The 24,056-nt window shown below is 44.5% G+C and overlaps 1 protein-coding gene across 1 annotated transcript; it reads left to right on the forward strand.

Annotated features, from left to right (window-relative positions):
- The first annotated feature begins 9,318 nt into the window (after positions 1-9,318).
- LOC123165561 (tetraspanin-2) lies at positions 9,319-11,456 on the forward strand. The gene is made up of 2 exons (XM_044583227.1): positions 9,319-10,099; positions 10,791-11,456. Exons 1-2 carry the CDS (start codon positions 9,590-9,592, stop codon positions 11,103-11,105), a joined length of 825 nt encoding a protein of 274 aa, XP_044439162.1. The 5' UTR covers positions 9,319-9,589; the 3' UTR covers positions 11,106-11,456.
- Positions 11,457-24,056: the final 12,600 nt, after the last annotated feature.

The following is a 24,056-nucleotide window of genomic DNA, read 5'->3' on the forward strand; positions in this document are numbered from 1 at the left end:
AGGAGTGTTTGAAAGGAGTTTTTCAAAAGAAAGACCTCGGTGAAGCTGCTTACATATTGAGCATCAAGATCTATAGAGATAGATGAAGACGCTTGATAAGTTTTTCAATGAGTACATACCTTAACAAGATTTTGAAGTAGTTCAAAATAGAACAGTCAAAGAAAGAGTTCTTGCCTGTGTTACAAGGTGTGAAATTGAGTAAAGACTCAAAGCCCGACCACGGCAGAAGATAGAAAGAGAATGAAAGTCATTCCCTATGCCTTGGCCATAGGTTCTATAAAGTATGCCATGCTGTGTACCAGATCTATTGTATACCCTACACTGATTTTGGCAAGGGAGTACAATAGTGATCTAGGAGTAGATCACTGGACAGCGGTCAAAATTATCCTTAGTGGAATAAGGATATGTTTCTCGATTATGGAAGTGACAAAAGGTTCGTCGTAAAGGGTTACGTCGATGCAAGTTTTGACACTAAATCTAGATGACTCTAAGTCTCGGTCTAGATACATATTGAAAGTGGGAGCAATTAGCTAGAGTAGCTCCGTGCAGAGCATTGTAGACATAGAAATTTGCAAAATACTTACGGATCTGAATGTGACAGACCCGTTGACTAAAATTATCTCACAATCAAAACATGATCACACCTTAGTACTCTTTGGGTGTTAATCACATAGCGATGTGAACTAGATTATTGACTCTAGTAAACCCTTTGAGTGTTGGTCACATAGAGATGTGAACTATGGGTGTTAATCACATGGTGATGTGAATTATTGATGTTAAATCACATGGCGATGTGAACTAGATTATTGACTCTAGTGCAAGTGGGAGACTGAAGGAAATATGCCCTAGAGGCAATAATAAAGTATTATTTATTTCCTTGTATCATGATAAATGTTTATTATTCATGCTAGAATTGTATTAACCGGAAACATAATACATGTGTGAATATATAGACAAACAGAGTGTCACTAGTATGCCTCTACTTGACTAGCTCGTTAATCAAAGATGGTTATGTTTCCTAGCCATAGACATAAGTTGTCATTTGATTAACGAGATCACCTCATTAGGAGAATGACGTGATTGACTTGACCCATTCCGTTAGCTTAGCACTCGATCGTTTAGTATGTTGCTATTGCTTTCTTCATGACTTATACATGTTCCTATGACTATGAGATTATGCAACTCCCGTTTACCGGAGGAACACTTTGTGTGCTACCAAACGTCACAACGTAAATGGGTGATTATAAAGGTGCTCTACAGGTGTCTCCAAAGGTACTTGTTGGGTTGGCGTATTTCGAGATTAGGATTTGTCACTCCAATTGTCGGAGAGGTATCTCTGGGCCCACTCGGTAATGCACATCACTATAAGCCTTGCAAGCATTGTGACTAATGAGTTAGTTGCGGGATGATGTGTTACGGAACGAGTAAAGAGACTTGCCGGTAACGAGATTGAACTAGGTATCGAGATACCGACGATCAAATCTCGGGCAAGTAACATACCGGTGACAAAGGGAACAACGTATGTTGTTATGCGGTCTGACCGATAAAGATCTTCGTAGAATATGTGGGAGCCAATATGGGCATCCAGGTCCCGCTATTGGTTATTGACCGGAGACGTGTCTCGGTCATGTCTACATAGTTCTCGAACCCGTAGGGTCCGCACGCTTAACGTTACGATGACAGTTTTATTGAGTTTTGATGTACCGAAGGAGTTCGGAGTCCCGGATGAGATCGGGGATATGACGAGGAGTCTCGAAATGGTCGAGACGTAAAGATCGATATATTGGACGACTATATTCGGACTTCGGAAAGGTTCCGAGTGATTCGGGTATTTTTCGGAGTACCGGAGAGTTACGGGAATTCGTATTGGGCCTTAATGGGCCATACGGGAAAGGAGAGAAAGGCCTCAAAAGGTGGCCGCACCCCTCCCCATGGTCTGGTCCGAATTGGACTAGGGAAGGGGGCGCACCCTTCCTTCTTTCTCCTTCCCCCTTCCCTTCTCCTACTCCCACAAGGAAAGGAGGAGTCCTACTCCCGGTGGGAGTAGGACTCCCCCCTATGGCGCGCCTCTCCCCTTGGCCGGCTGCCTCCCCCTTGCTCCTTTATATACGGGGGCAGGGGGCACCCCAGAGACACAACAATTGATCCTTGAGATCTCTTAGCCATGTGCGGTGCCCCCCTCCACCATATTACACCTCGATAATACCGTTGCGGAGCTTAGGCAAAGCCCTGCGTCGATGGAACATCATCATCGTCACCACGCCGTCGTGCTGACGAAACTCTCCCTCAACACTCGGCTGGATCGGAGTTCGAGGGACGTCATCGAGCTGAACGTGTGTAGAACTCGGAGGTGCCGTGCGTTCGGTACTTGATCGGTCGGATCGTGAAGACGTACGACTACATCAACCGCGTTGTTATAACGCTTCCGCTGTCGGTCTACGAGGGTACGTGGACAACACTCTCCCCTCTCGTTGCTATGCATCACCATGATCTTGCGTGTGCGTAGGAATTTTTTTGAAATTACTACGTTCCCCAACACTTGCAACTTTGCTTTCTCAAGGAACGCATTAAAATTCAACGGAACAACAGCACGAGCCATCTATCTACAACAAACATGCAAAATACTATCAGGTACTAAGTTCATGATAAATTTAAGTTAAATTAATCATATTACTTAAGAACTCCCACTTAGATAGGCATCCCTCTAATCATCTAAGTGATCACGTGATCCAAATCAACTAAACCATAACCGATCATCACGTGAAATGGAGTAGTTTTCAATGGTGAACATCACTATGTTGATCATATCTACTATATGATTCACGCTCGACCTTTCGGTCTCAGTGTTCCGAGGCCATATCTGCATATGCTAGGCTCGTCAAGTTTAACCTGAGTATTCTGCGTGTGCAAAACTGGCTTGCACCCGTTGTAGATGGACGTAGAGCTTATCACACCCGATCATCATGTGGTGTCTGGGCCCGACGAACTTTGGCAACGGTGCATACTCAGGGAGAACACTTTTATCTTGAAATTTAGTGAGAGATCATCTTATAATGCTACCGTCAATCAAAGCAAGATAAGATGCATAAAAGATAAACATCACATGCAATCAATATAAGTGATATGATATGGCCATCATCATCCTGTGCTTGTGATCTCCATCTCCGAAGCACCGTCATGATCACCATCGTCACTGACGCGACACCTTGATCTCCATCGTAGCATCGTTGTCGTCTCGCCAACTATTGCTTCTACGACTATCGCTACCGGTTAGTGATAAAGTAAAGCAATTACAGGGCGATTGCATTGCATACAATAAAGCGACAACCATATGGCTCCTGCCAGTTGCCGATAACTCGGTTACAGAACATGATCATCTCATACAATAACATATAGCATCACGTCTTGACCATATCACATCACAACATGCCCTGCAAAAACAAGTTAGACGTCCTCTACTTTGTTGTTGCAAGTTTTACGTGGCTGCTACGGGCTGAGCAAGAACCGTTCTTACCTACGCATCAAAACCACAACGATAGTTCGTCAAGTTAGTGCTGTTTTAACCTTCTCAAGGATAGGGCGTAGCCACACTCTGTTCAACTAAAGTTGGAGAAACTGACACCCGCCAGCCACCTGTGTGCAAAGCACGTCGGTAGAACCAGTCTCGCGTAAGCGTACGCGTAATGTCGGTCCGGGCCGCTTCATCCAACAATACCGCCGAACCAAAGTATGGCATGCTGGTAAGCAGTATGACTTGTATCGCCCACAACTCACTTGTGTTCTACTCGTGCATATAATATCAACGCATAAAACCAGGCTCGGATGCCACTATTGGGGAACATAGTAATTTCAAAAAAAATCCTACGCACAGGCAAGATCATGGTGATGCATAGCAACGAGAGGGGAGAGTGTGTCCACGTACCCTCGTAGACCGAAAGCGGAAGCGTTAGCACAACGCGGTTGATGTAGACGTACGTCTTCACGATCCGACCGATCAAGTACCGAACGCACCACACCTCCGAGTTCAGCACACGTTCAACTCGATGACGTCCCTCGAACTCCAATCCAGCCGAGCTTTGAGGGAGAGTTCCGTCAGCACGACGGCGTGGTGATGATGATGATGTTCTACCGTCGCAGGGCTTCACCTAAGCACCGCTACAATATCACCGAGGTGGATTATGGTGGAGGGGGGCACCGCACACGGCTAAGAGATCCAAGGGATCAATTGTTGTGTCTCTAGGGGGTGCCTCCCTCCCCGTATATAAAGGAGTGAAGGAGCGGGAGGGGGCCGTCCACCCTTGGCGCGCCCCATGAGGAGTCCTACTCCCACCGGGAGTAGGACTCCCCCCATCCATGTTGGAGTAGGAGAGGAGAGGGAAGGAGAGAGAGGGGGAAAGGAAAGTGGGGGGCCGCCCCCCTCCTTGTCCAATTCGGACTTAGGGGGGAGGGGCGCGCGGCTGCCCCTTGGCCGCCTCTCCTCTTCCACCACTTGGGCCCATGAGGCCCAATAACCTCGAGGGGGGGGGGGGTTCCGGTATATATCCGATAACCCCCGGAACCATTCCGGTGTCCGAATATAGTCGTCCAATATATCAATCTTCATGTCTCGACCATTTCGAGACTCCTCGCCATGTCCGTGATCACATCCCGGACTCCGAACTACCTTCGGTACATCAAAACACATAAACTTATAATATAATCGTCATCGAACTTTAAGCGTGCGGACCCTACGGGTTCGAGAACTATGTAGACATGACCGAGACACGTCTCCGGTCAATAACCAATAGCGGAACCTGGATGCTCATATTGGCTCCCACATATTCTACGAAGATCTTTATCGGTCAAACCGCATAACAACATACGTTGTTCCCTTTGTCATCGGTATGTTACTTGCCCGAGATTCAATCGTCGGTATCCCAATACCTAGTTCAATCTCGTTACCGGCAAGGCTCTTTACTCGTTCCGTAATACATCATCCCGCAACTAACTCATTAGTTGCAATGCTTGCAAGGCTTAAGTGATGTGCATTACCGAGTGGGCCCAGAGATACCTCTCCGACAATCAGAGTGACAAATCCTAATCTCGAAATACGCCAACCCAACAAGTACCTTCGGAGACACCTGTAGAGCACCTTTATAATCACCCAGTTACGTTGTGACGTTTGGTAGCACACAAAGTGTTCCTCCGGTAAACGGGAGTTGCATAATCTCATAGTCATAGGAACATGTATAAGTCATGAAGAAAGCAATAGCAACACACTAAACGATCAAGTGCTAAGCTAACGGAATGGGTCAAGTCAATCACATCATTCTCCTAATGATGTGATCCCGTTAATCAAATGACAACTCATGTCTATGGTTAGGAAACATAACCATCTTCGATTAACGAGCTAGTCAAGTAAAGGCATATTAGTGACACTCTGTTTGTCTATGTATTCACACATGTATTATGTTTCCAGTTAATACAATTCTAGCATGAATAATAAACATTTATCATGATATAAGGAAATAAATAATAACTTTATTATTGTCTCTAGGGCATATTTCCTTCAGTTTTTATTTTCTTTCAAAACAAATCATTTTTTCTTTTATAATTATAAATATGTGGAACCGAGTAAAAATGAAAAAAGAGACTAATTTAAAAACGCATCATTTAGTAAAGAAAATATTAAATTTGTGTTTTGAAAAAATCATAGTATATTAAAAATTCACCATTTATTATGAAATTTGATCACACATAAAAAATGATGAAAGTATATTAAAAATATTCAAAAATATATTTGGTGTGTATTTTAAAATGTTCACCATATATTAAAAATGGTTATAGTAGATAAAACTATATAATAAATAAAATAGCGAAAAAGAATACAAAAGCATAACCTAAATGAGAAAAATAAAATTGAAAATAAATTTAGTAAATAGGTAACAAAAAACCAACACAAAAAAATATCAAAAGAAAATAACCACACAACAATTAGTTAAGCACCAAAACTCAGAAGTCGGCCAGGCCAACTAGCTCAACCTCTATTGGCGGGCGTCAACTAGGATTTGCCAGCCCAGTATCCACCACCGATGGAGGACCGCCATGCGGTGGACGAAAACACTATTTGACGCTCTCTGAGTCAAGGTGCGTCGACTCGCACATATATGGTCAACGAATTGAGCAATGGGCAGCCTAATTTTGCAGTACGCATAGCTTTCTCGTTCTGGTTGTTACCGCACATGTATTTTTGTTTCTTTTTTTCAGTTTTTGCTATTTATTTTGATTTTTTCTACTACTTTTTCTTTTATTTATCTAATTATTTATTTATTCCTATAAATCAAAAAAATTCAAAACTTTAAAAAATAGAAAACAAATTCACTTTTTAAAAAGATGTTTGGTTGATCGTGTCTTACAACAAGTTCACCTTTTGTGAAAAAATGTTCAAACCTTAAAATTTTATTCTAAAAATGCAAAAATTATTTGAAATTTCAAATGTTCATCATATATAAAAAATTGGAACTTAAAATATTCAAACCTTAAAACAAGTTCACTTTTAATAAAGTTCATAGTATATTAAAAATTCACCATTTATTATGAAATTTCATCACACTTAAAAAATGATGAAAGTATATTCAAAAATATTCAAAAATAAATTTGGTGAGTATTTAAAAAATTTCACCATATATTAAAAAATCGGTTATAGTACATAAAACTATGTAATAAAAAATAGTGAAAAATAAAAAAGTACAAAAACTAAACCTAAAATGAGAATAATAAAATAGAAAAGAAATTTAATAAATAGATAAAAAAAACAAACATAAAAAATAACATAAGAAATAACCTCACAACAACTAGTTAAGCACCCGAAACTCAGAAGTCCGCCAGGGCAACTAGCTCAACCTCTACTGGCATGGCCTTGAATAGTTGACGCATGCGGGCGTCAACTAGGATTTGCCAGCCCAGTGTCCACCACCGATGGAGGACCGCCATGCGGTGGACGAAAACCCTATTTGACTCTCTCTGCATTAAAGTGCGCCGATTCGCACATCCATGATCGACGAGTTGAGCAATGGGCCAGCCTATTTTGGCAGTACGCTTAGGTTTCTCGTTCTGGTTGTTACCGCACCTGTATTTTTGTTTCTTTTTCCAGTTTTTGCTATTTCTTTTGATTTTTTCTATTACTCTTCCTTTTTATTTATTTATTCCTATAAATCATAAAATTTCAAAAAAGAACAAAACTTCAAAAAATAGAAAAAATCACTTTTTAAAAAGATGTTTGGTTGATCGTGTCTTAAAGTTTACCTTTTTTGGAAAATGTTCAAACCTTAAAATTTTATTCTAAAAATGCAAAATTTATTTGGAATTTCAAATGTTTGTTCACGCTTACAAAAAACATCCAGAATTTCAATGTTTGTAAAAAAAGTTCAGAACTTCTAAAAAATAAAAATATTGTAAAAAGATTAGAATTTCAAACAAAATCTCATCTCAAATATTTGTTCATGTAGGAAATTCATATATTTTTTCTGTTTTCCGATGTTTATTCGAGTAATTCAAAAAATTAAATGCTATATTACACGGCATTGTATAGCATACGCTATAATATACGCTACAGAGCAAGGTACGGAATTACGCTATAGAGATCGTTCGATCCAGCGCGAATGGATCGGCAGCCCAGCCTGGGAGGCCATGTGTGGCGCGCTACTGTGTGCCGCAGAATGCAGTGTATAGAGATCAAGCTTTTCTTTTGTATAGAGTTCAACCTGGCAATGGGGATTACCCAGACGGGTATTAGACTCACATCCTCGTCCCCTTAATAGGTTCACAATGCCCCTCCCCCCACCCCCACCCGCCAATCCCCGCGAGCGCTTGCGGTGATAAAATTTTCTCATCCCCATCTCTGTCGTATTTTCATCCCCTCGCATCTTTACCCTTGTACGCACAAATCCATCTAGGATACCATTCCTACAATCACTAGAAACATTCAAAACTCCCGGCAAAAAAAGAAACATTCAACAACATTTCAAAAGGAAAAACACTATTTCGACACAATAAACAATATAAAGCCTTTTGAGGCGTATGTTGTGGCCAGGTTAGTGCTTTCTTTTGGCCAAATGTCAGGCCGGGTAAAAATTTGGGTTGGTCTGTGAAGAAATTATTTAGGGTCTACTGATGTAGGGCCTACATATAAAACTTTTATAGGTAAAACAGGGAATGGGTACATGTAAATTCTGGATGAGGATCCTCTGACGTATGGTACCCTCCGTTCCATCACTGACATGTGGACCCACATGTCAGTGGTCCAACGACACATAGCGCACGACGAAGGAGGCGCTTCCATACCATCCCATCCTCCTCTTGTCTTATTTGTCGGATGATGTTTCTGCGGCTTTCCCATCCCGATGAAACCAAATCGGCTCCCTACATGTCAGTGGCCCAACGGCACATAGCGCACGGCCGAGGAGCTGTTTCCATAAATTCTATCCCATCATCCTCTTGTCTTATCCGCCGAACGATGGATTTGCGGTCTTCCCATCTGGATCAAGTCGGCTCCCCTCAGAAAAAAAACAAGTCGGCACGCCAGCAGGGTCCAGATTGCCTGTAGCAGCACGGCCGACGGTGTCAATCAGCGGCATCGGCGCCGCCTTCTCTCCTCTCACCGGCGGACGCCGCACGGCGACACGACACGTGCGCGTGCGTCCACGGAAGCTGCCCTGCCGCTGCCGGCAAATTTAACAATTTTGACATGTGGATGAAATCATTTCACAAAATGAACTGCCTCTAAAAAAAATTTCACTCACCTGACCTTTTTTAGTGACGCCCGACACAAAGCGCCACACTACACTGTGCAGCGCCTCACAGATATGCGCTACATGTCTGGCCAGCGTCGCACCCGTGTGATCCGAAAATTACTAAGTCAGTGTGTAGCGCCTGAGAGCTAGGCGCCACACTATACAGTGTAGCGCCTAGCCTCTAGGCATTGCACTAGTGATTGCTTCATTTGATAGGCAACCACTAGTGCAACGCCTAGAGGCTAGGCGCTACACTGTATAGTGTGGCGTCTAGCTCTTAGGCGCTGCACATTGACTTAGTAATTTTTAGGCAGTCCGGGATGCGACGCTGGCCAGACGTGTAGCGCCTATCTATGAGGCGTTGCACAGTGTAGTGTGGCGCCTTCGTGTCGGGCGCCACTAAAAAAAAGTCAGCTGAGTAATTTTTTTTAGAAGTAGTTCATTTGGGTTAAAATTGTCAAATTTGCCGCCGCTGCCGACCTCCGCGATCTCATCGGGCACATCATCCAACACGCGCCTCGCTGCCCTCTGCCTGAGCAGTGTGTGCCCGTGTCCTCTGTTTCACACCTTCCACTCCACCGAGCATCTCTCACCCCATCGCTTCCCCGCAACCATCGTGCACCGCTGCAGCCCTGAAGGTGCAAAACAATACCCCGGAAATTTGTACAAGGGGCCAACAAGAAAGGTCTCCTCCCCACCACCCCACCAAGAAACCGAAGTCGTCACACTCGCAGTCACTGGCTCACTCCACTCCGCGCACCCTCACTCTCGCTCGCTCCGTCCGTCTCCGTCCGGCGAGCCCGCCCGCGCCTGCGGCGATGGCCGTGAGCAACAACATCACGGCGTGCCTCAACTTCCTGGCCCTAATCTGCACCATCCCGGTGGTGGCCACGGGCCTCTGGTTCGCCTCCAAGCAGGGCGCCGAGTGCGCGCGGCTGGCGCGCTGGCCCGTGGCCATCCTCGGCGTGCTCCTCCTCCTCGTCGCCCTCGCGGGCTTCGTCGGCGCCTACTGGAACCGCCAGGGCCTGCTGGCCGCCTACCTCTTCGCCATGGCGGCCCTCATCACGCTCCTCCTGGCGCTCCTCGTCTTCGCCTTCGCCGTCACCCACGGCTCCGGGGCGTACGACGTGCCCGGCCGCGCCTACCGCGAGTACCGCCTCGAGGGCTTCTCTGGCTGGCTGCGCGGGTATGTTGCTGGGGATCCCCGGCGGTGGGAGGGGATCAGGGCGTGCCTCGTCGCGTCGGACACCTGCAAGAAGCTCACCATGGAGACCGCCTTCTTCATCGCCCCCGAGCAGTTCTACCAGTCCGACCTCTCCCCGCTCCAGGTAGTGCTTACTGATGTTAATTGCTGCAAGTTTCAAGGGTAATCAAAAGTTAAATGCTCGCATTGTAGAATTAATCGGTAAATGTAGGCCTACAGCGTGCTAATTTCTGGGGTCAAATTAGATGACCAATGTGCGTAGGGTTATAATCTGAAGTGGCTACTACAGTACTACTGGTTGGTAACAGGAATCAAATCATAACCATGGTTAGATTAGCTACTATATCTTTCAAAATGTTACAAACTTACATCCATTGATCGACTGCATTGTGGGACATTCATTTTGTTCCTTGATGCAAATGGTCCAAAGTCGAATCAATGCCAGGCAGGCTGATGATTATTTGGGCGCTTAGCGTGCAAGTGCAGGTAGGTCCTGTCCATGTGAGTACCACCAGTGAACTTGCTGAAGAAAGAACTGTGATCGAAGTGGAGTCTAGGAGTACATGTGAGAATAGATCCACATAGAAATGTGGGTCAGCGCGCGGAAGCGTGTGATTTAGCCATCCTAGATGATTACCGATTCGAGGTGATGGAAGGTGGAAGCTTCCATGTGCATGATGCAACCAAATTAAGCATGGCATGGCTTTGATGTCCTTGCTACCCAGCTCACGCAGTCACGCTGCATGCGCTCATTCTTGTCCCCTTGCGCAACTGCTTGCTCTGGACTTACTCTCTGGTTGTCGTCGCGCGTGCAGTCCGGCTGCTGCAAGCCGCCGACGGCGTGCGGGTACGCGTACGTGTCCCCGACGGTGTGGGCCAGCCCGGCAAACCCGGCGGCGGACGCGGACTGCGGCGCCTGGAGCAACGACCCGCGGCAGCTCTGCTACTGGTGCGAATCCTGCAAGGCCGGCATGCTGGGCACCCTGCGCGACCAGTGGCGCCGGGCCAACGTGGCGCTCGTCGCCGCCACCGTCGCGCTCCTCGTCGTCTACGTCATCGGCTGCAGCGCCTTCAAGAACGCCCAGACCGAGGACCTCTTCCGCCGCTACAAGTGGAGCAACAACACCTGACGCTGATAGATGTACCAATCCCGAACGAAGGAAGGAGTTCTCTGGTGGCAGTACCAGTGCTAGTATGCTGACATTGTGCACTAGTATGATTATCGGACGAACCAGTGTAGATTATGTAGTGGGAAGTACTAAGGTTGAAAGAAGTTTCACTCTCGTGAGTTGTATTTGGCCACTAGACCTGGTGCATTCGCTAGTGCCATGGTTTATGGCTAGAGCTATAGTGTGGTGAGATTTCTCGGTTTTCAGGTCGGTTAATGGAGACATTTTCACCCAAAATTCTCGATGAAATGCAGTGTACGTTCAGATTTGTGATTGTTTCAAGGCAAAAATAAATAAATCATGATTGTGGTATGAGTGGCAAATTTGTAGCGGCCATGCCTTGGTCCAAAAATATAGTGCATTTTCTAGGCCATATATTAATCAACACAGGTCCTTACAAACTCACACATACAGATGGGGAGTTTTCAAAAAAAGAAAAATATCACTAATTCTACCTTCTATTCTCATACTCCCTTCGTTCCTACATATTTGTCTTTTTAGAGATTTCTATTCGACTACCACATACGGATGTATATAGACATATTTTAGAGTGTAGATTCACTCATTTTGCTCCGTATGTAGTCACTTGTTAAAATCTCTAGAAAGATAAATATTTAGGAACGGAGGAAATATATACCATGAGACTTGTAATATGATTCGTGATCTTCCAACCAATCTCTTGACCTATTAAAGGTGTCATTTCTTGATAGTACATAACATTGCATAAGTCAACCCAATCAACTACAAAAAAATGCAAGTCAACCCAATAAAATTACATTTTATTTCTTGAGAGGGCCGAAATCTTCTTCCTTCTGCATCCATCGGAGACTTGCCGTGGGTAGGAAGAGAATTGGCTCTGTTACCATGTGAGAAAGAATAAATGGCAATTGTATATGTTGCCTTTTTTGGGTCGCACCTCTCTCATATATACGAGGGGATTACATGGCATGAAGTAATTACAGAATGAATGCCTATACGAGACAACTCTCAATCATCTATACAAAGGAAACTATCAATTACATGATTTAACATAGCTTGATGCTGCCACTAGGCCTCCGCCTTGGCGGAGCAAACTTTCTTGAACCCGGGAGCTTGTAGAAGCAACGGCCGGGAAGTCGTTGATGCATACCATTATTCCTACAGAGGGTCGACGTCACCGTAGCGCTGCCCTAACAAAGGCCCTAAGACAACATAAAGCCCATCGCCGCCCAGGATCCCGTCATGAGGCCCACTTCTCCGATGACCAGACCAGGTCAGGTCAGAGATGAGCCACAAGCTCGGACTAACCATCGCCAACGCACACATGGCAGAAACATGAAGTGGCCGGCCCTCCCGAACATACCCTGTGCTCCACAAGGGCACCACAACTTGGAAGGACCTCCCTGCTGCCGCCGATGCGGCGCGGGCTTTGCCCAGCACGTACCGTGGCGGAGGAATAGATGCGATCTAGGTCTCCCTGGCGGCGCAAGAGGAGAAACTCCGCTTCATGACTTTACGGGGTTATGTTTAGCTATATTAGATGGCTATTAATAGGTTGATTACCGAAGCATGCAGACGTGTTTTTCGAAAGGGGAAGATAAACCTCTCGGCCTCGTACCTTGAGATACATACAAACTTATTTTTACTAAAGTTGATGCAAAGCAATGAGAGGAAATCATTAACATGCAGAGTACACAACATAGACAAGTAAGGTAGAACTATTACGAGATATAAATAACACATACGATTGAGTAAATCTCTTCACAACACCTTCCAGAAGGGATAGAGTACTCACGCCACCGTTGTCATGTCCGACCAAAGACGACTAGAACAAGGCTTCTCATCCTGGGTGACGAGACTAGCAATGAAGCCTAGAACATTGACATGGAGACACACCAAAAAGGTAATGAAACTATTTGTCACCGGTGAATCCGACCAAATAATGGCCCAGACAAGTGTTTTCACCCCACACATGAAACGATGTTCCAAACACGAACTCACAGTCAGATTGTTTGATAGCTACACCAGCGAGTATTCTATGCAGAACAACCATGGTGTCCACGAGCGGAGGTCGCGCACTTCTCTCGGCGCCCACTGCAACCACACACGAAAGTTGTGCATGCCCAATGGAACCACCTAGCCAACTGCCTCCCAAGGAAGAGACCCCCGCCACCATCACCGTTGACTAGATGAGGTAGCTATTGGTGCTAGCGGATGGGTGTGATATCCCCCCTCCCGCAGAAGATCGCCTCCACGGTATCAAGGAGGAACCATACTCATGTCGCGGATCTGGCAGCTGTCGTTGAAGCTCTTGAGTCATTCGTGCCTAGACCAATGTATGTAAATAGTGAAAACTTTTCTTCGACATGGCTACTTTAGGTAATTGAATTTCAAAATAATAGCAGGTTGTGTATAGACTGGGGGTGTCCCTCTTTTAAAAATAATCATATGAATAAATATTCCATGATATTCGAATGACATTGATTTGGCAAAGTGTATGTTGATAAATTTCTCTATAAACTTGATCATAGCTTACAATGTTTTACTTAAAACGAAACTAAAATACATTATATTTTGGACCGAGTACTATATCAAATTTATGGAAATATATTTTTAATGAGAACTAATTTAAGTTTCCGTTAATTAACAGCGACCTGTTCACAAGTTCAAGTCATCTTGTCCGGGTTCAGGGCGCAACTCTGACCTAGTACAATGTAAGAGAGTTTACCAGAGTTCTTTTTGCATAATTAAACATCATGGGAAAAGTAGGCTTTCACAAGATTCAATGGCATACTACTATTTAAGCTTCATTTAATTAATATCGACCTATTCCCAAGTTTATTTTGCATTGCAATCATGTTGTCTGGATTCAGGGCACACCTTTTCCACTCGGAACCCATACATGGCACACTTTTGACCGAGTGCAGTGCAAGAGAGCTTAGCAGAGTTTCCTTTTCCTTTAACATAGGAGATGTTTGCACGGACATTTCCTTCTTTTCAAAAAGAAAATACAATGCCAAATAACAGTTTGACTTGGATAAAATTCCATTAAAAAATTTCTTTGGTGAGTGAATGGGTAGCACTATCAATGTAGAATTAAATTTGTGGTTCCATGGGTACAATAAAAATGTCGAGTTGTTTAGATTACCACCACTAATCCGTAGCATCAACGTTAAGCAGCATACATTAGAAATGAAGTATCACTATCAAGTACTAGTAAGAGTGGCCTAGGCACGATACACATCGAATGGCGGACGGCAAGTTTTAAAAAACTGGGATATTATTACTCCATGAATGCAATTAAGTAAGATGCATAAGAAATACAGTACCACTATCATAATTTAATACGCTAAATCAATTGTGCCGAGACAAACATGGTACTGAAAAAAACTGAAAAACTGAAAATAATGTTACTTGATGGGTTGTCCATGCAGAGTTCTTAGGATGAATTAAGCTTTTGGATAAACAACTAAAGAAACTAATGTAAGCTTTGACAAGATTCCATGGCATAATTTGATATAAGCTTAATTAACAGCGTCCTTTTCACTAGCTGAAGTCATCTTGTTCGGATTCAGGGCACACTTTGGAGTTTTTTTTTCTCAAAAAAGTTATTTTTTTTCTTGAAATGTTTGCATTTTCGTGCCTTTTCAAAATGATAAAATACTGTACTCTACAATTGACCTGGACAATTTTCCATGCATTAATTTCTTTGATGCATGAATGGGGAGCATTACCAGTGTTGAATTCGGGATTTTATGGTTCCAAAAACTCTTGAATTGTTTAGGTGGCCACCACTAATCCGTGGAGATTATTCAAGCGGTTGACATATCTCTGGCCCTGATTTGCTCAAGTACACGTACGCCTTACATCCATGCACCCAGCCTGAGAATAATATCCCTTTCATTATTTAACATTGCCGTCCGAACTCCATTTTTATGTGCCTTGGCCGTCCGCATGAACCCTAAATTCTAACCTTCACTGCCCGTTCTCAGGCCTTCCATTGGCCGGGTATAAATGTCAACAAAGATATAATACTTCAGTATTACCCGTTCCTTCTCTCTAATCTGGGAATGGAAAGAAAACAATGGAGGATATATAACTAAAAAGTCAATTCGTGGGGTGCTAGACTACTAGGAGCAACTACATGCGAAGTGCACTCTGATTTTTCTGAAATAATTTTCATTCTATCAAGAAATGCAGCCGTTTGTGGATCCAATTATAAATATTTTTTATAGTCAATTTGACATAACTTATATTATCGGATAACATAGTAATATCAAGATGATACCAAGCACACCCAGTGTATACAAAAACATGATACCAGAAGGTAATCGAGACATCGAACAACCAAAACAAAGCGAAACAAAGTAAAAACATGAGCTAAAAAGCATACTTAGCGGTCAATGATTTGCAACAGCAGCCAACAACATCAAGCATAGCCACACCATTGAGAACAACAAACCACGGGAAGATTATCCAAAATGGCACATGGAGAAAAGATACGACGCAAGAGCACTACCATCGTCGGATCCAACAACTAAGGTTGGATCAAGGGTTTCACACTGAAGAGCAATGTGAGCATACTGCAAACAATGCCTTCAACAAGAAAACGGCGTAGAAAGCACCATTGTCTTTCCTGCTACAAAAAATTGAATGTCTAACCTAGAGTTTTCACCTGACAGCTCGAGACTCGGCACTCTGTAAAGCACAACCAAGCCAATGTCTTCATGTGTGGCCACCCCCACTCACCGAGAGAGGTCACCGCTACAAAATCATGTTCACCTAGACAAGCATGCACTCCATATTTGCAGCTTTCATAATGCATATCGAGCCGTTTTGAAGGTTGTGGATGATGTGCACAAGCACAGAGTGCCATAATGCGACATCTATATTTTTTCTTTTCTTATTTCTACACTGTTACAATAATTTAAATCAAATAATTCAATAATACAACATATATTATTACAAAACATTAATCCAAATATAATCCAAATGCAATAATTTTCTGATCAAATAAATCGTCCAGGTAAAATAAATGAATTCTAAAGAAATTTAAACATAGTCTCCCAGCTAGGTGCCAACGATACTCAATGAGATCCTTCTTTAGCTGATGATGGGAGGCCCGATCTTCAATATCTTGGCACGCCTTGTGGAATGCTTGAATGTGGTTTGTGTGCCTATGAGGCCTGAAAGTTGTGCCAGTATTTTCATAGTCAATGTAGCTTGGCATATTACCCTCAACCTTGATGATCATGTTGGGTAGGAAGGATCATGCAACATTTCATGATATTTACCAAGATATCTGTGACGCCCGGATAATCAAGCTACAGTAAACCTCTGCTAATGATGGCACATCACCAGAGTTACTCTTGCTAATCTCGCGTTAGTTCGAAACCGATTCAAATTCAAATTCAAAAGAAAAGCAAACAACAAAAGTTTTCAAAAAAATTAAAACTAAAATGTTCGGGTTGTTTCAAATAAATCGTAAGCAATTATGGTGGAGAAACAAAACTTTTATATAATGCTTAAATTAACTATAAGGATTTAAACAGTAGCAAAAACAATTAATTAAATGCCTTTTACTAATAATAAATTACTAAACTATTTTATTTTGTCACCAAACTTTTTGTGGCATTGGGGTATTTTGTAACACTAATTTAGGTACTACTTGTATATTTTATAAAACAAAAATATATAGCAAATAAATAGAAAATAATAAATAGAAAACAAATAAGAACAAAACAAAAGGACCCCCCCCACCGCTGGGCCTCGGCCCAGCTGACCATCCAACCAGGCCAGCCCACCTAACCCTTGCTTAACCCCTGCCTCCCCCGTGACCTAGCCACTACCCAGTCGCCCCCCCCCCCCCCACGATCCCCTTCTCCCCTCCCCGCGCGATCTGGATCGGGCGCACGCCCTGCCCCCGACGCGGTCGCCCCCGCCCTCGCCCGGAGCCTCCGTCGGCGCTCACCGCCGCCGCCTCGTCAGGCCACCACCTCGCCGGTGTCGGTGCCGCCTCACCAGACCGCCACCTCGCCCTTGCCACCCGCCCAGGGCTACCTGACCGCTGTGCCGCCATCCCCCACGCCCTAGGACCGCCTCGCCGTCGCCGTTCGCCGGAACCGCGTCCTCGACCTCCCCCTCGACGGACTCCGTCAACCCTCGCCGCCCGTACCCCTGCATCGGGGGTGAGCCCCTTCCCCCCTCCCAATACTTTCCTCGCACACACCTGTCGCCCGTGCGTGGCCACGCGCCCGCGCTGTCCCCGTCGCAGTCACCATCCCCTCCTAGCTCCAGCGCGCGCGCACCGCACCAGCCGTCCCCGCGTCGTCCCGTTCCTCGCGCCCACCATCGCGGCGCCCGCCCGCCTGCCTCGCTCCCCCTGTCGCCCGCTGCAGCGCGCGCCCGCCGCTCTGCTCCCCCTCACGCGAGCCTGCGCCGCCCCGCGGCCAACTCCGGCGCTATGCCGCGCCTCGGCGGCCGTCGCCCGCTCACCCGGGTTCGCCCTGACGGGCGCGTACCCGCAGCTGCTTAGCCCAGTGCCCGCTAGGCTCCCCCAAAGCCACTGACCAGTGGCCCCACTCCCATGAGAAAAAAAGAATTAAAAAAATATATATAAATAATAATAATAATAATATATTAAAAATAATTAATTAACCTAATTAATTTTTGATTAATTAAACTAATCTAATAACTAACTAATTAAACTGTTAGTTAATTAATTAATCAGTCAATGACAGGTGGGTCCCACACGTCAGTTTGACCCAGTCAACGCCCTGTTGACTGCTGACGTCATGATGACGTCAGCAGGCACTATTCTGGATAATGTTGAATTAAATAAATTAAATACATTCTAAAATGATTTAAAACTTTAGAAAATCATATAAAATAAACCGTAGCTCAGATGAAAATACTTTCTACATGAAAGTTGCTCAGAACGACGAGACGAATCCGGATACGCAGACCGTTCGTCCGCCACACATCCGTAGCATAGCAAACCTGTAACATTTCACCTCCGGTTCATCTGTCCGAAAACGCGAAACACCGGGGATACTTTCCCGGATGTCTCCCCCCTTCACCGGTATCACCTCATACCGCGTTAGAACACGTCTAGCTCTGCCTGTTGTCCTGTTATGCACTTGCTTGCTATGTATTTACTGTTTCTCCCCCTCTTCTCTTCGGTAGACCCCGTGACGATGCTGATGCCCCTGTGGTCGACTACGTCACCGACGACCCCTCTCTCTTGTCTGAGCAACCAGGCAAGCCCCCCCTTGATCACCAGATATCGCCTATTCTTCTCTATACTGCTTGCATTAGAGTAGTGTAGCATGTTACTGCTTTCCGTTAATCCTATCCTGATGCATAGCCTGTCATTGTTGCTATAGTTGTTACCCTTACCTGCTATCCTACTGCTTAGTATAGGATGCTAGTGTTCCATCAGTGGCCCTACACTCTTGTCGTTTGCCATGCTATACTACTGGGCCGTGATCACTTCGGGAGGTGATCACGGGTTTATACTATATACATTATATACATGACACATGTGGTGACTAAAGTCGGGTCGGCTCGGTGAGTACCCGCAAGTGATTCTGATGAGGGGGCTGAAAGGACAGGTGGCTCCACCCCGGTAGAGGTGGGCCTGGGTTCCTGACGGCCCCCGACTGTTACTTTGAGGCGGAGCGACAGGGCAGGTTGAGACCACCTAGGAGAGAGGTGGGCCTGGCCCTGGTCGGCGTTCGCAGATACTTAACACGCTTAACGAGATCTTGGTATTTGATCTGAGTCTGGCCATTTTGTCTATACGCACTAACCATCTACGCGGGAGTAGTTATGGGTATCCCGGCGTCGTGGTATCAGCCGAAGCCTTCTTGACGTCAGCGACTGAGTGGCGCGCGCCGTGTTGGACCGTGTTGACGTAACCGCCGTGATCGTGTGGGTTGCTAGGTCTGCTCGCGGCCGCGTTCGCAACGTGCAGGTGTGCATAGGGCGATGGGCCCAGACCCCTGCGCGCATAGGGTTAGACCGGCGTGCTGACCTCTCTGTTGTGCTTAGGTGGGGCTGCGACGTGTTGATCTTCTGAGGCCGGGCATGACCCAGGAAAGTGTGTCCGGCCGAATGGGATCAAGCGTGTTGGGTTATGTGGTGCACCCCTGCAGGGAAGTTTATCTATTCGAATAGCCGTGTCCCTCGGTAAAAGAACGACCCGGAGTTGTACCTTGACCTTATGACAACTAGAACCGGATACTGAATAAAATACACCCTTCCAAGTGCCAGATACAACCCGGTGGTCGCTCTCTAACAGGGCGACGAGGAGGGGATCGCCGGATAGGATTATGCTATGCGATGCTACTTGGAGGACTACAATCTACTCTCTTCTACATGCTGCAAGATGGAGGCTGCCAGAAGCGTAGTCTTCGACAGGACTAGCTATCCCCCTTTTATTCTGGCATTCTGCAGTTCAGTCCACTGATATGCCCCTTTACACATATACTCATGCATATGTAGTGTAGCTCCTTTCTTGCGAGTACTTTGGATGAGTACTCACGGTTGCTTCTCTCCCTCTTTTCCCCCTTTCCTTTCTATCTGGTTGTCGCAACCAGATGCTGGAGTCGAGGAGCCAGACGCCATCGTCGACGACGACTCCTACGACACTGGAGGTGCCTACTACTACGTGCAGGCCGCTGACGACGACCAGGAGTAGTTAGGAGGTCCCAGGCAGGAGGCCTTGCCTTTTCGATCGTTGCCATTTTTGTGCTAGCCTTCTTAAGGAAAACTTGTTTAACTTATGTCTGTACTCAGATATTGTTGCTTCCGCTGACTCGTCTGTGATCGAGCACTTGTATTCGAGCCCTCGAGGCCCCTGGCTTGTATTATGATGCTTGTATGACTTATTTATGTTTTAGAGTTGTGTTGTGATATCTTCCCGTGAGTCCCTGATCTTGATCGTACACATTTGCGTGCATGATTAGTGTACGGTCAAATCGGGGGCGTCACAATATCCTTGTCCCAGAAACGAGTAGGCTCCCATACAATTGAAAACCTTGCTTACAGTACTCCAAATGTCCTCTCAGTGTCCTTCATCTGAGCTTCTTCTGCCTTGGTGAAATTTTAAGTTTTCTAGTCTAATGATTAGAAATTATCTTGGCCCAATGTTGATCAAGATGGTAAGATGCCAACGGCTAGATAGTAGCCATGGTCATATGGATGGCCCTTCATCATGAAGTTTCAAGGTGTAGAAATATTAGGAGATACCCCTGCCAACATATGAGATCTCTGCAAAGACATTGATGTCCTTGTGAGATCCAGACAACCCAAAGTAGCAATGCAAAATCCAAAAAATATCAAAGACAACAACTTCCAAAATTATTGTTTTCATGGTAATGCCCGGTGAATAGTCGTGCCAAACTACAGAGTAATTCTTTCACTTCCAATGCATACAATCGACACTCCCTAGCATCCTAGGCCAGCCTTTTACTTCAGGCATTGCAAAGCCTGGTTAGTGTGCTCTACATTGGGTACTCATGGACATTGCTATCATAAACCCTCACCACTGTATCAGTGAACACTTTCGTGCACTTTATGGTTGTATCTTCGGCCATTCAAAAATATTCATCCAATGCATCTGCAGAACCGCCATATGAAATCATGCAAAGTGTCGCGGTCACCTTTTAATAAGGGGAAAATGGTAGGAGATCGACGACATTTCTCCGTTGCTAGAAGAAAGGTTCATTGACTTTTATATCGTCAATAATTTGATGAAACAACCATTCTGTCATCCAGAAGCGTCACCGAAACACGTACGATTGGAAGGTACGACCCAACATACAATAGTCGCGCATCATCTTCTCATGGCCTTCGATTTTGTTTCGGTGAAATTTCGCATGACCAACTTGCCACCCCACATGCTTCGTCTTTGTTCCTTTTTTCACTATCCGTTCAACAACCATCAATATTACCTCGTCTACTTCAATGTCCATGATTTCACTTCTAGACTTGAAGCTCGAATCCACGAGAATCATCAGCAAAAGCTCTAAAATGGATCCATCTACATGAAATGTGAATCCTATGTGATCTACATGAATCTATGAGCCACTAAACTAAATCTACAAAAAAAGGTTGGGAAAATGTACCTTTAGGGAAGTCGTTGAACACGTTGAGTTCGCATGTCAGAAGGGGTGGCACGGTCGGACAGTGGAAGCAGGCGCCGGATTTTAGTGAAGCATGGGAGGTCCCGGACCACCTCAGGGAGGCGATTGGGGCTAAAGCACGATGGTCCGGGCGGTGAAGGTGGCAACAAATGCGGTGATGCGGGGATGTCGGTGGCGGCAGAACGAAGCGTGTGTCCTGAAATGTATGTAGTGCCAATATTTGGGTGAATGGAGGGCGCAAAATATTCTGATCGAGCAACGATGCTGCTAGAGTGTCTTTTTTTTTTGTAAAAAAACATCATAATGACGATCAGAGTGATATGACAACTGAACTGGAGTTATTCAGAACCAGATAAGCCACACCCGCACTCACGAACATACCACTAACGAACGATGCAAGGAGGGGAACCACCGCATCTCTGATTAGAGATCACCAGATCCGAGCGGGTTTGTTTTTGGCAATTACCATGTGTGCAAGCTGGCTCACTACAAAGTTCCGTGACACGACATTGCGGCCTTCCCTACAGAAATGTGCTAGTTGCACTAACATTGAGCCTCGCCCCCAATGAGCAAGTCACTTACATGCTCGAACTTTAGAGATTTTACTTTTTTTTATAGAGCCGTGAAACGAAAGCTTTGTCATTTCTTTTCCTCTCCTCTATGCCCGTAAAATTTGTTAGGGGCTGGGAAAAAAAAATGCTCTTCTGGCGGCGATGTGAAAGGTTGAGAAGTCATCTACGTCGAGTCTTTGTACACGCTTTTACTACTCAGAAAGCCCACTCAACATTTTAGAAGGTCGACTAGTTATACCCCATGAAACTTCATGCATTATACACAAAAAATGTTTGATTTTTACCTCCAACTGCAATCCCAAAAAACACCCATGCAAATGTAATATGTGTTTTCCATGTTTCATTGATTGGAACATTTTCTTGTATTCAAAACAAATAAATGGCGTTCTACAATGGACCTGGATAAACTACGAGCACTTATTTTTATTTTGTGCATGAATGGGGAGCATTACGAGTGTTGAATTTGAGCTTTCATATAAAACGGTGGAAATTTAGATGACCACCACTAACCCGTTGAGGATTATTCAAGTGGTTGACATATCTTGAGATCTGATTCGCTAAAATACACGTAGGCCTTAACATTCATGCTCCCAATATGATAGTATAGCCTCTTGATTAGTTTATACATGGCCTTACGAATACTATAAGCAATGTGCCTACGGCCGTCCTCACGAACTCACAATTCTACTTACCATTGCTCATTTTCAGGCAATACATTGGCCGAATATATACGTCACCAAATATATGACATACTCCCTCCATCTCAAAATAAGTGTCACAATTTTAGTACAACTTTATACTAGAGTTAGTACAAAATTGAGACACTTATTTTGGGATAGAGCGAGTAGTTATTTATGAGTACCCAGTAGAAGAATTATCAAACCACTTGATCCGTGCTATACGAGTGAAAGTCACTTCACTTGTGTAGGAAAGAAAAGAATCCACTCTTAAACAAACTGAATGTAAAAGTTGAATTTATTAGGTACTAGCAGGCCAGTAGCTAGGGGCGAAATACATGCACACTACACTATGTTTTTTAATCAAAGCCATATTACTATTTGCGGATGTAATTATCAAGATTTTATCAATTTACCATTTGTAACATGAAGTTAGCACTAACATGGGTGCATGCACACCCGAATGAAGAGTAGAACTTTCCAAGTAGGAGTAAAGAAAAAGAAAATTATGGTCACCAACATGGCCTATTTTCTCACATGTGAAGTTTCACGAAGAAATGACAACCTTGATATTTCTGACCAAAAAAGCAAAATAAAACCTCCAAATTGATTCAAACATGTTTTTTCATATCATCAATTTCTTTTTTTGCCAAAATACCAAAGATGCAATTTTCCCACCAACTTTACATGTGAATAGAACACTCGACCATGTTTGGTATTTTTTTACTCACAATAGTTTGATGTTTTTTTTCCACTATTTCCTTATTTAAGAATTTATCTGGAGCATATACGTGTCCCACTGTCTAGAGCATATACAACGCAAATGCCAAATAAAGCAAACATAGCCAATGAAGAGAGAATATTCAATGCCAATAAAAGTAAGAGAGAGAATGCAGTAACATTATTGAGCACCCGAGAACAAAACCTAAATCTACTAGGGACGCCCCATATGTTTTGTTTAAGTGGAATATTCTTCTAGTGGTGAGACATATGTGAATATGTGATGACTTCATCAATCCATGTGTGCATATGTGGTCTCTGTGTGGTGATAGTTTCTCATTGATTCGCCCTCTTCCCTTTGCTGACAAGTGGAGACTTGTCACAAAAGATGCATGACTACTGATTTGATCCAATCGACCATGATCTTGGCTGAGTTGATGCACGGCCAAGAGGAGCTCCGATGGTGGTCATCGTGGATAAAGCAGGGGTGGGCGAGCTAGTGCCAGGGTTCCTTTCATGCAGATTTTTTTTCTTAAAGCACTCCAACATTGTTAGCTTAAATGCCCTAAATTTATATGTTTGCCCCTCTTCAATGTTTTATTTCTTCCATTGCCCCCTTATATAAGTTTGTTGACTCCATCCTGGTAGTCTGAGCGGCTAACTCCGGAGAACAACATCATGGACTCGCTTAGAGTAATGGGTGTAGCAATTGTTGCGACATCTACAATTAAGAAGGTGACTGAAACACCACAACATATGCAAGGAGAAAACTTGGGATATGTCCTTCGATTGTGGGACCTAGAAATGGCAAACTTG

This window comes from Triticum aestivum, chromosome 7D, assembly GCF_018294505.1.
Source record: "Triticum aestivum cultivar Chinese Spring chromosome 7D, IWGSC CS RefSeq v2.1, whole genome shotgun sequence".
NCBI lineage: Eukaryota > Viridiplantae > Streptophyta > Magnoliopsida > Poales > Poaceae > Triticum > Triticum aestivum.